The sequence below is a fragment of the Eubalaena glacialis genome, chromosome 11, assembly GCF_028564815.1.
Source record: "Eubalaena glacialis isolate mEubGla1 chromosome 11, mEubGla1.1.hap2.+ XY, whole genome shotgun sequence".
Lineage (NCBI taxonomy): Eukaryota > Metazoa > Chordata > Mammalia > Artiodactyla > Balaenidae > Eubalaena > Eubalaena glacialis.
The window spans coordinates 39,435,955-39,449,898 of NC_083726.1; the positions used below are offsets into that span (position 1 = coordinate 39,435,955).

The window sequence follows — 13,944 nt, forward strand, 5'->3', positions numbered from 1 at the left end:
TTTAGTGGATTCTTTAGAATAATCTGTATACAGGATCATATCATCTACAAATAAAAATAATTTTACAGGGTAGTTTTCTTACTCCTGAGGGTCATGGAGTAAAATCTATCTCCCCAAAATAGTGACCACAGTACTTTAAATTGTCTTAGATGTTTAAAATATACAATGACTATTGTTTTGGGGGGATATTACAGAATGCAAAGTAGACAGCAGTACTTAGAGGAATTAACAGTGTATGCCCCAGATTTAGTACATGCAGTGTTATTCTAAACTTATTCACTCCGTAGATTATACAACACAGGGAAAGTACCACCAGCCCCTCTCAAAATATGCTTTAAACTATACTAAATTCACTGATGCCTAAAATTTTACAGCAGTAGAGTAATTCCTCATCTCTACAGTGCTAATAACAAGACCTCTGTCTTAGCTTTCTCAAAAAGATTAAATACATGCAAAGTCCGTACTCCAATGCCTGACACATAGTAAGTACTCAGTAAATGGTAGCTATTAAGAATAGGACTAATGAGTTGGGGAGGAACCAAGACGGCGGAGTAGAAGGACGTGCTCTCACTCCCTCTTACGAGAACACCAGAATCACAACTAGCTGCTGGACAATCATCAACAGGAAGACACTGGAACTCACCAAAAAAGATACCCCACATCGAAAGACAAAGGAGAAGCCACAATGAGACGGTAGGAGGGGCGCAATCACAGTAAAATCAAATCCCATAACTGGTGGGTGGGTGACTCACAGACTGGAGAACACTTATACCACAGAAGTCCACCCACTAGAGTGAAGGTTCTGAGCCCCACGTCAGGCTTCCCAACCTGGGGGTCCAGCAATGGGAGGAGGAATTCCTAGAGAATCAGACTTTGAAGGCTAGTGGGAATTGATTGCAGGACTTTGACAGGACTGGGGGAAACAGAGACTCCACTCTTGGAGGGCACACACAAAGCAGTGTGCACATCGGGACCCAGGGGAAGGAGCAGTGACCCTGGGGTGACTGAACCAGACCTACCTGCTAGTGTTGGAGGGTCTCCTGCAGAGGCGGGGGGTGGCTCTGTTTCACCGTGGGGACAAGGACACTGGCAGCAGAAGTTCTGGGAAGTACTCCTTGGTGTGAGCCCTCCCAGAGTCTGTCATTAGCCCCACCAAAGAGCCCAGGTAGGCTCCAGTGTTGGGTTGCCTCAGGCCAAACAACCAACAGGGAGGGAACCCAGCCCCACCCATCAACAGTCAAGTGGATTAAAGTTTTACTGAGCTCTGCCCACCAGAGCAACAGTCAGCTCTACCCACCACCAGTCCCTCCCATCAAGCCTCTTAGATAGCCTCATCCACCAGAGGGTAGACAGCAGAAGCAAGAAGAACTACAATCCTGCAGCCTGTGGAACAAAAACCACATTCACAGAAAGATAGACAAAATGAAAAGGCAGAGGGCTATATACCAGATGAAGGAACAAGATAAAACCCCAGAAAAACAACTAAATGAAGTGGAGATAGGCAACCTTCCAGAAAAAGAACTCAGAATAATGATAGTGAAGATGATCCAGGACCTCAGAAAAAGAATGGAGGCAAAGATCAAGAAGATGCAAGAAATGTTTAACAAAGATCTAGAAGAATTAAAGAACAAACAGAGATGAACAATACAATAACTGAAATGAAAACTACACTAGAAGGAATCAATAGCAAAATAACTGAGGCAGAAGAACGGATAAGTGACCTGGAAGACTGAATGGTGGAATTCACTGCTGTGGAACAGACTAAAGAAAAAAGAATGAAAAAAAATGAAGACAGCCTAAGAGACCTCTGGGACAACATTAAACGCAACAACATTCGCATTATAGGGGTCCCAGAAGGAGAAGAGAGAGAGGAAGGACCAGAGAAAATATTTGAAGAGATTATAGTCGAAAACTTCCCTAACATGGGAAAGGAAATAGCCACCCAAGTCCAGGAAGCACAGCAAGTCCCATACAGGATAAACCCAAGGAGAAACATGCCGAGACACATAGTAATCAAATTGGCAAAAATTAAAGACAAAGAAAAATTATTGAAAGCAGCAAGGGAAAAATGACAAATAACATACAAGGGAACTCCCATAAGGTTAACAGCTGATTTCTCAGCAGAAACTCTACAAGCCAGAAGGGAGTGGCATGATATACTTAAAGTGATGAAAGGGAAGAAACTACAACCAAGATTACTCTACACTGGCAAGGATCTCATTCAGATTCGATGGAGAAATCAAAAGCTTTACAGACAAGCAAAAGCTAAGAGAATTCAGCACCATCAAACCAGCTCTACAACAAATGCTAAAGGAACTTCTCTAAGTGGGAAACACAAGAGAAGAAAAGGACCTACAAAAACAACCCCCCCCCCCAAAATTAAGAAAATGGTATTAGGAACATACATATCGATAATTACCTTAAACGTGAATGGATTAAATGCTCCAACCAAAAGACACAGTCTTGCTGAATGGATACAAAAACAAGACCCATATATATACGCTGTCTACAAGAGACCCACTTCAGACCTAGGGACACATACAGACTGAAAGTGAGGGGATGGAAAAAGATATTCCATGCAAATGGAAATCAAAAGAAAGCTGGAGTAGCTATACTCATATCAGATAAAATAAACTTTAAAATAAAGAATGTTACAAGAGACAAGGAAGGACACTACATAATGATCAAGGGATCAATCCAAGAAGAAGATATAACAATTATAAATATATATGCACCCAACATAGGAGCACCTCAATACATAAGGCAACTGCTAACAGCTATAAAAGAGGAAATCGACAGTAACACAATAGTAGTGGGGGACTTTAACACCTCACTTACACCAATGGACAGATCATCCAGACAGAAAATTAACAAAGAAACACAAGCTTTAAATGACACAATAGATCAGATAGATTTAATTCATATTTATAGGACATTCCATCCAAAAACAGCAGATTACACTTTCTTCTCAAGTGCGCACGGAACATTCTCCAGGATAGATCACATCTTGGGTCACAAATCAAGCCTCAGTAAATTTAGGAAAATTGAAATCATATCAAGCATCTTTTCTGACCACAACGCTATGAGATTAGAAATGAATTACGGGGAAAAAAACGTAAAAAACACAAACACATGGAGGCTAAACAATACGTTATTGAATAACCAAGAGATCACTGAGGAAATCAAAGAGGAAATCAAAAAATACCTAGAGACAAATGACAATGAAAACACGATGATCCAAAACCTATGGGATTCAGCAAAATCAGTTCTAAGAGGGAAGTTTATAGCTATAAAAGCCTACCTAAAGAAACAAGAAAAATCTCAAACAATCTAACCTTACACCTAAAGGAACTAGAGAAAGAAGAACAAACAAAACCCAAAGTTAGCAGAAGGAAAGAAATCATAAAGATCAGAGCGGAAATAAATGAAATAGAAACAAAGAAAACAATAGCAAAGATCAATAAAACTAAAAGCTGGTTCTTTGAGAAGATAAACAAAATTGATAAACCATTAGCCAGACTCATCAAGAAAAAGAGGGAGAGGACTCAAATCAATAAAATTAGAAATGAAAAAGGAGAAGTTACAACAGACACTGCAGAAATACAAAGCATCCTAAGAGACTACTACAAGCAACTCTATGCCAATAAAATGGACAACCTGGAAGAAATGGACAAATTCTTAGAAAGGTATAACCTTCCAAGACTGAACCAGGAAGAAACAGAAAATATGAACAGACCAATCAAAAGTAATGAAATTGAAACTGTGATTAAAAATCTTCCATCAAACGGAAGTCCAGGACCAGATGGCTTCACAGGTGAATTCTATCAAACATTTAGAGGAGAGCTAACATGCATCCTTCTCAAACTCTTCCAAAAAATTGCAGAGGAAGGAACACTCCCAAACTCATTCTATGAGGCCACCATCACCCTGATACCAAAACCAGACAAAGATACTACAAAAAAAGAAAATTACAGACCAATATCACTGATGAATGTAGATGCAAAAATCCTCAACAAAATACTAGCAAACAGAATCCAACAACACATTAAAAGGATCATACACCACGATCAAGTGGGATTTATCCCAGGGATGCAAGGATTCTTCAATATATGCAAATCAATCAATGTGATACACCATATTAACAAATTGAAGAATAAAAACCATATGATCATCTCAATAGATGCAGAAAAAGCTTTTGACAAAATTCAACACCCATTTATGATAAAAACTGTCCAGAAAGTGGGCATAGAGGGAACCTACCTCAACATAATAAAGGCCATTTACGACAAACCCACAGCAAACATCATTCTCAATGGTGAAAACCTGAAAGCATTTCCTCTAAGATCAGGAATGAGAGAAGGATGTCCACTCTCACCACTATTATTCAACATAGTTTTGGAAGTCCTAGCTACGCCAATCAGAGACAAAAAGAAATAAAAGCAATGCAAATTGGAAAAGAAGAATTAAAACTGTCACTGTTTGCAGATGACATGATACTATACATAGAGAATCCTAAAAATGCCACCAGAAAACTACTAGAGCTAATCAATGAATTTGGTAAAGCTGCAGGATACAAAATTAATGCACAGAAATCTCTTGCATTCCTATATACTAATGATGAAAAATCTGAAAGTGAAATTAAGAAAACACTCCCATTTACCACTGCAATAAAAAGAATAAAATACCTAGGAATAAACCTACCTAGGGAGACAAAAGACCTGTATGCAGAAAACTATAAGACACTGATGAAAGAAATTAAAGATGATACAAACAGATGGAGAGATATACCATATTCTTGGATTGGAAGAATCAACATAGTGAAAATGACTATACTACCCAAAGCAATCTACAGATTCAATGCAATCCCTATCAAATTACCAATGGCATTTTTTACGGAACTAGAACAAATCATCTTAAAATTTGTATGGAGACACAAAAGACCCCGAATAGCCAAAGCAATCTTGAGGGAAAAAAATGGAGCTGGAGGAATCAGACTCCCTGACTTCAGACTCTACTACAAAGCTACAGTAATCAAGAAAATATGGTACTGGCACAAAAACAGAAACATAGATCAATGGAACAAGATAGAAAGCCCAGAGATAAACCCACGCACCTATGGTCAACTAATCTATGACAAAGGAGGCAAAGATATACAATGGAGAAAAGACAGTCTCTTCAATAAGTGGTGCTGGGATAACTGGACAGCTACATGTAAAAGAATGAAATTAGAACACTCCCTGACACCATACACAAAAATAAACTCAAAATGGATTCGAGATCTAAATGTAAGACCGGACACTATAAAACTCTTAGAGGAAAACATAGGAAGAACACTCTTTGACGTAAATCACAGCAAGATCTTTTTTGATCCACCTCCTAGAGTAATGGAAATAAAAACAAAAATAAACAAATGGGACCTAATGAAACTTCAAAGCTTTTGCACAGCAAAGGAAACCACAAACAGGAAGAAAAGACAACCCTCAGAATGGGAGAAAATATTTGCAAACGAATCAACGGACAAAGGATTAATCTCCAAAATACATAAACAGCTCATTCAGCTCAACATTAAAGAAACAAACAACGCAATCCAAAAATGGGCAGAAGACCTAAATAGACATTTCTCCAAAGAAGACATACAGATGGCCAAGAAGCACATGAAAAGTTGCTCAACATCACTAATTATTAGAGAAATGCAAATCAAAACTACAATGAGGTATCACCTCACACCAGTTAGAATGGGCATCATCAGTAAATCTACAAACAACAAATGCTGGAGAGCATGTGGAGAAAAGGGAACCCTCTTGCACTGTTGGTGGGAATGCAAATTGATACAGCCACTATGGAGAACAGTATGGAGGTTCCTTAAAAAACTAAAAATAGAATTACCATATGATCCAGCAATCCCACTACTGGGCATATACCCTGAGAAAACCATAATTCAAAAAGACACATGCACCCCACTGTTCATTGCAGCACTATTTACAATAGCCAGGTCATGGAAGCAACCTAAATGCCCATCGACAGACGAATGGATAAAGAAGATGTGGTACATATATACAATGGAATATTATTCAGCCATAAAAAGGCACGAAATTGAGTCATTTGTTGAGACGTGGATGGATCTAGAGACTGTCATACAGAGTGAAGTAAGTCAGAAAGAGCAAAACAAATATCGTATATTAACGCATGTATGTGGAACCTAGAATAATGGTACAGATGAACCGGTTTGCAGGGCAGAAGTTGAGACACAGATGTAGAGAACAAACATGTGGACACCAAGGGGGGAAAACCGCGGTGGGGTGGGGATGGTGGTGTGCTGAATTGGGCAATTGGGATTGACATGTATACACTGATGTGTATAAAATTGATGACTAATAAGAACCTGCAGTATAAAAAAACAAACAAACAATAAAAACAACTAATACTAAACTTTCTTTGGGTTATTTGTATGGAAATATGTTAATATAAATGTTTCAGACATTACATGAAATTTCTAAAAATCTGATATGTTCTGGTATAATGTTATAAGTCATAACTCTAGTTATTACTTTAAAATGTATATCTCAGAAATAACTAAATTTCCTTGTCAATTGCATTATTATGAACTTTCATCAAATCTTTAACCGTGGTCATTTTTAAGTCTTTTGTCATTTACAGACAGTTCTGGGTGTACTCTGATGCTTTTGCAAAAATGTTCCTATAAAAGGGTTTCATCTTCAAGGAATTCATGGAAAAGACTCTGACAAGTACAGGTTTCTGGTAACTGACTATACTGCTGAACTGAATGAATAAGCATTTTCAGAACTCTAATGGAAAACTGATGAATTCATAAAAGTGCTAACAAAAGATCAAGATAAAAAAAAATTAATTACATGGGACTGAGTGAACTGATGAGGATGATTATAATTTTTGTGACTTTCTGTTTGAATAAAAAAAAAAAAAAATCCCACAAGGACTCAGAGGCAAAAACTATATAAACCAATTTTCACTGCAAAGTAAAGGAGCTGTTACAGTGGAGGATTACTGGACTGAATGTCAATATTATGACATAGTATGAGTGTGTTTCGTGTTTGGTAATTGCAACCATGTTGCTTTTGTCGTGGTCATCGATTTACAATGCTTGGTGTCAGTTTATTTATCTCTTGTAAAAATAAAATACAGTGTGTGTGTGTTTAAAAAATAAAAATTAAAATTAAAAAATAAATATCATAATTAAAAAAAAAAGAAAAAGAATAGTAGTAATAGCGATGATTGTAGTGAGACTATTATTTGGAAGATGTCACAGGACTTATTAAAATCCTCCAGTGATTCGCCATGGCCTTCAGAAAAAAACAGAAACCCAACAATTTCCTGTCACGGGCCATTTGTGATCTGGCCTCTAAACATCTCTTCCACACCATCTCTTGGCACAATTCCCCCACACCACACTCTCAAGGTGTGATGACCTGCTTGAAGCCCCTCTGTGTGACAGGTTCCCTCTCGGCTGCAGGCCTTTGCATGTGCACACATTTCCTCTTTCTCCTAGCTATCCACCTCTGACCTTCTGTTACCCAACTGAGACCACACGTCCAAAATAAGTATAAGACCCCTCCTGCTTACCGCTTGTACTTACTCCTACTGTAATATCACGACAGCCTATGGACTATTCGCTGTTTTAGGGTTGGGGCTGTGACTTGCTTACCATTCTCCCTTCCTCCCCCCTCCCCACCCCCAGTGTCAGGACAGTACCTGGCAGCGTTGACACTCAATGAAAGCTTGTCAAACATATTTAAAGAATAAATATGTGAATTTTTCTAAATTATAACCCCAGGAGATATAATACATTAGGTTTGTCAAGCCTCACTGTGAGTGGATTTATTCAATCCTTTCCTGAGGCAAGTTTCACAGGGAGGAAGCGAAGTGAGGGTTTGAGCCCAGAATGCCTCCTCCAGAGGCTGGGAGAGAACACAGGAATGAGAATAAAAGTGCTTAAAGGATGACTTCATTTGCTTTAAAGTCTCTTCAGCGTCAACTCAGTCACTGTGAAAATTTAATCAGGATTTAGTAAAAGCTAAATTCTAGGCAAAAACGTGAGGGAAGTTCTTATTATCTATACTAACTGAAATGGGACAGAGGTGGACCCAATGTAGAAGCCATTCTGAAAATGTGGCTTGTTGATCCAGTGAATAGCTACTTAGTGAGACAAAAGTGACTGCTGGGTTCTCTCGTGGATGGGACAGTACTAACACCAGCAGCTGTTTAGGAGTGCCAAGATTTAAATTACATGATGCTAAGTTTAGTGTCTAAAGTTGTAACGATACCTGTAAACATGGGTAGAGATGGCTTACCTGGAGAAATTAATGCTGGTTCTGTGGGAATCAGAGGTATGCCTACAAAGAAGCAAAGATACTCTTCTTTAATCTGTTTTGCTTAAAGTGAAGCCCACATAGTTCATATAAGGATGTTTAGCTTTAAGGAAAATATTTTGGGAGAGAGGATGCAGGAGGAATGTGAAAGACTTACATGGTTTAGAAAGTAATTCAGAATCCAAAACCTTTGAAAAGGACAATGAATAAGAATCTCATGAAGGTTTATTGTCTGTCTAAAACTTCTGTTTATAGTCACTTGCCATCATATAAAAAATATTCAAGTATTTTACTTTTCAGAATAAGTGAAGTAAGGTTCACACTTACAGTCTTCTGGGTAAACACATTTGAGAGTGACTTCATCAAGGATCATATTTTTAGGGCAGTAGGGCAAGCATCCTTCAACGCTTTAAATGAAAAAAAATTAAAGTAAGAAAAAAATTTTAATATAAAAATATATTACATTTAATACAGGAAACTAAGATACAGTTTTCCTAAAATTCTTCTGTTCTCCTTGTCAAGCACTAAGCAGTGCTCTGCTTGCTATTATTCCATCATACCTCATTGTATGAAATCACAAGCTAGTGGATGATAAAGAAATATTCATGACTGAGGCAGAATCTGAACACAGAATATTCAAAACATACACTTATGTTTGGGACACACTAAGGCCATGTTCTGTAATTGTGATTTTACTCTATGTTCATCATACTGTTACTTTCCTATACTCCCCCACATATAAGCAGAGAGACACACTCTTTGACTATCCATAAGGATGTTTGTAGAACAAAAACAGGATGTTCAGGGGCTCTTCCTGCTGATTATTAAGCCCTGAAGTCATCAAAAAGTAACTAGGAATCTCTGGGTGGCAGAGATGGAGGTGGGACATGCTCTTCTCTGAGAACAGGGAAGGGGGTGGCAGAGGCTGCAGTTCTCAAGAGCCTCAGGGCCTGTGCCCAAAATAGTGGCTGTGCTCTGGGAGGAGGTGGTTGTATATGAGCCTAAGGAGACTGAATTTCAAGCCCCAAAACGTCTGGTCTTGTGTGTGGGCACATGAAATCAGGAGGCCCACATATCAAGAAGCATGGGCTTGGGAATCGGGGGCCAAAATCAGGCAGGACCATCCTGAATGCTTATCCTCTAAGGGAATGAAGCCAAGATAATGACTGAGATAAAGTCTTCCTTCTCGTCCAGTTGGGGCTCAAGAGTCCAATTTATTCTGATTCAAAAGAAATATATCCTTCATGTATAAGCAATTATTAGATTCATACATACTAGAGAGAATTACTGTACCTATAGTTTAAAAAAAGCTTGCTTATCTGCCTCTCAAATACACCAGCAGGCTATGATACTATTTTTAATATTTTAAAACATTTCCAATTGCCTTATCTATAAAGTAAAAAATTTGGACCAAAAATACAGCCCCTTTCCAATTCAGTGTGGAAATGAACTAACTTGACACTAGGGGCACGTGTTGCCACCAGAGGGCACTCGTTCATGGAAGGAAATCCAAAACCAAGAAAAGCTAATTTCTCTTTTAACAGAAGTCCCTTTGGCCATCTCTTGGATACTTCCTTCACAAATTTTTTTTAAAAACATTAATAGCTCAGCTTATAAGACCAATTATTTATTTCATAAAGTGAACTTAAATAATAAAATTTTAACCAGTATATGATATTCCTATCCTACTCTAAACTCTGTCAAGCAAAAAAGAAAAAGTTACTAGATTACTGAAAATACTAGGGCCAGCTGGTTATCCTCACATTAAATAAACATCATTTTTTATGCAACTCAATTATTCTGCAGTTGCTTTAAGCAAGTCAAAACCACAGCTATCGTTTTAAAATCATCTTCCAAAACCCAGTAACTTGTTCCTTTAAAATGTCGTCATGGTTTCACACAGCAGAGTCCTCTTTATTTTGTCATACAACTGGTAATCTAGTCAACTTCTGACTGATAAATATGCCTCAGATGTAGAACAGTTCTTATAATAGGTATATTATGTAATAGGGATAGCTCTGCTTACATATGGGCTCTGTGTTATGCTAGTTGGCATCTTTTCTCATAAAAGTTCTCATTTCCACTAGATATTTTTATTTTCAACACTTGCTATGTGCCAGAAACTGAAATCATCTAGAACAAGCAGGGTAGTTCTGCTGGGGACTTGGAGGAGGCGTGCAGGGCTATGTTGACACGCCAGCTGAGTACTTGTGTCTCCCCTCAGGACCTCAAGTACCAGGAAGAGCCGTAATAAGGTGCCTCATTGTGCCCAGGGAACCGGAAGAAGTAGAAAGGAAATAGTGGTGAAGACAGAGATGAGAAACAGCTTGGCAGGGGTGAAGTTTCATGCCGAGTCTCTTCTCTGTGTTCTAACTATACCAAAAAAGAAACTTTGGGGGAGCTACAGACCAAACAATGGAAGCACTGAGGATCTGGGTTCAACCACCCTGGAGACTGGGTATGCCACAAGAAATAAACTAGCCAAATGCCACTTCAGAATATAGCTCCGTTTCCTCCCCAGTGCCAGGGCTGGCCTTGCCCCTCTCTCTTTCTTCCTTCCTCCCCCACGTGCTCTCCTTCCTATGGGGCCCCTGTTATTTCCCCTCCTCCCAATGGCTCCCAGAAGAGACAGGAAATAGGTTTGTGAATGTGAGGGGTCCAAGTGAATGGTGAAGACTTCTTTTCAGAAAGAACTGGTTGTTTTTTTTAAGAAAATAAACAGAAATATCATTTCCTTCTCTCTGTTCCCATAGCACCTGTTACCCAACAGGATGTAGTTGTTCAAACTCTGGCTCTACTGCCTACAAACTGTGTGGTCTGAGGCAAGTTGCTTAACTTCTCTGTGCCTCGGTTTGTTTTCTCTTCTGAAAATGGGAATAATGAGATTACCAATTGTACAGCACTTAGCACAGTGTGTGTCATGCTGTAAATACTTCAATGTGCTCGTTGTTGTGGTGGTTATTCCTCTAGCCCTCTTTCCCCTGTATTGTCAATTATCTGCTATTGTTCCTGTCTTCTTCCTAAAGACTGTGAGTTCCTTGAAATAAGGGCTACATCTCATTTACTCATATGCCAGAACCTTTTCTAGTGCCAGTGTTTGTTGTAGAGCAGAAGCTCATAAATGACTAATAGAAAATGATTCTTTTAAAAATATTCCCTCCTACTACTGTTGCATTTCTCTGTTCTCCTTTACAACAAAACTCCTTAAAAAAAAAAAAAAGCTGTTACATTGCTTATCTCCATTTTGCCTCTTCCTATTCTCCAGATCACCAAATCCAACGAACAATTTTCAGTTTGAAATTTAAAATCCTCAAAACCAAATTCCTGGCTTTTCCTCCAAACTGCTCCTCCTAACATATTCCTTATCTTAGTAAATGGCAACTCAGCCCTTCCGTTAAATTGAATCATTCGAGTTTGTTGATATTTGACCAGTTTTGACCACAAAAAATTGCGATTTCATATGATTCTGAAACCTACAAAATGCTGAGACCTGAACTGGAGTCCTTAACTCCTCTTTCTCTCATAACTGACGTTGACTCTATCAGCATCCCTTATGGCCCTAAGTTCAAAATATATCCAGAATCTGTTCACTTCCCACATAACCTCCAGGGCTACCAACCTAGTCAAATCCCCTTCATGTCTTGTGTATTACTGCCCATTTCTGCCCTTGTTCTTCCCCTCACCAAAAGTCAGTGCAATAGCCGGTGTAAACATTTTAAAAGATCCTGTCACTCCTCTGCCCAAAATACACCAGGACGTTACTCAGAGAAAAAAAGTCCTCACAACAGGCTACAAGGCCCTATATGATTCGCCCACCACTATGATTCTCTGCTCTCTTCTCCTACCTCTCAATTTTGTTCACTTTGCTCCAATTAACTGGCCTCCTTGCTCATCCTCAAGCACACCAAACACATTCCCATCTCAGGACCTTTACACGTTTCTCAGATTGAAAGGCTCTTTCCCCAGATATCCACATGGCTAGTTCCCTCACTTCCTTCACATCTCTTACTAGATGTCACCTTGTCAGCCTATTCTTCCCTGACCACCCTACATTAATGAGCAAACACACACACACCTGCCTTATGCTCCCTGTTTCCCTTACCTTCCTTTATTTTTCTCCATAATACATAAGTCCATCTAACAATATATTGCATTATATATTTACATTTTTATTTTTTATTCTCTGCCTCAATGCAACAAAATGTTTAAGCTGCGGAAAGGTAAATACTTTGTTCAATACTGTATCCCTAACAGCTAGAAGAATTGCTGGCATATAGCAGACCCTTAATAACTACTGCTTGAATAAAACAAAATAAATTCATGAATGAGTATCTAGAACAAATTATTGTTAAGAATTTTTTTAATCTAAAAAAAAATCACTGAGAGCAGAATCTGCTAATGCTAGAATCTGTTCATGAATGGTTAAACATGACTTACGGTGGAAGAAATTTACATGCTAGAGCTGCAGGGTCACTACACGTTTTAAAACAGGGAGTGGCACAAGGTTCATATCTCCATTCACACATCCTCCTGTAAGGCACTGCTGCCTGGATTTCTGGGGAAAAATGAAATTTAGATTGTGTACAAAAATGGACAGCTTGAAAAATAATGATTTATGATAGTAAATCTTTAGGGTTTGACCTTTCTTTGATTATAATGCTTTGGAAAAGACAGGGCTATGGGGAATAAAAAGCATTGTAATTGCTTGCTGATCAAAGCATTTCATGCTCAGGTTGAATATCAAAATGTTAGTTTACCTTCCAAACATTTAAAAAAGCAAGAGGTGCAGGAGGCCAAGGAAAATTCTAAATCTTCTTCCTTTCTTTATGTTTAGTGGGTGTTCATTGATCTATGTATCATGATAATAGCATACACTTGTTTGGAATTTTACTTTTTGCAAAATAATTTTTTGTCCATAATTTTATTTTATCCTTGCAACAATCCTGTTGCATGGGTATTACCTCCATTTTATAAATGAAGAATTTGAGGCTAAGAGGAGCCAAGTGACTTGCCAAATTCAAACAACTGGAAAAATGGCAAGACCAAAGACATATTTATTGCCTGACATCAGACGTAAGGAAAACACTCCATCTTTGTTCTTCTCACAGAATTTAGCTCATTGCCTTGTACATGGTAAGTATTATCTAATGACAAAAATGAATGAACAGGTTTTAATAATACATGCTTGTAGCTATTAAAACCTTCCTTGACTGAAGATTTTTCTCCTGCATACTCTGCTAATATTTTCCCCTTCCCACATCATAGACCAGTCCTTCTGCAGCAGTCCAAAACTATCTCTGAAGGAGAGAGCTCCATAAGGGAGAAAGTTCAGGAAGCAGGTTATGTTTCTTGGACTTCAGATACAGAATTCAATTCCAAGGTATGAGAAGGAAAATAAGGCTTTCTGGGAGGCATCTATGCATCTAAATATTAAAATACTCGTTAGACCTGGGTTACTAGGATCATGGGGCATGAGAGAGGGTTGGTTCCAAGACTAGAATAAACCCCTAGTGTATCCTAGGTTTGGGAAGCCCACAAAGATGAGTTTCTGAGATTTTGATGATGCCATTGGCTGCAGTTGTCCAAAGCTCAGGTAAGG

At 38.5% G+C, this 13,944-nt stretch overlaps 1 protein-coding gene across 2 annotated transcripts in view; it reads right to left on the reverse strand.

The window, feature by feature from the left end:
- Positions 1 to 13,944, reverse strand: part of OTOGL (otogelin like) — a 147,729-nt gene that overhangs the window by 42,270 nt on the left and 91,515 nt on the right. For both annotated transcript variants that reach the window (XM_061204876.1, XM_061204875.1), the window contains 3 exons: positions 12,783 to 12,900; positions 8,673 to 8,752; positions 8,301 to 8,369 (listed from right to left, as the gene is read on the reverse strand). In XM_061204876.1, the coding sequence (XP_061060859.1) occupies positions 8,301 to 8,369; positions 8,673 to 8,752; positions 12,783 to 12,900 (267 nt within the window). The remainder of the gene's footprint in view (positions 1 to 8,300; positions 8,370 to 8,672; positions 8,753 to 12,782; positions 12,901 to 13,944) is intronic.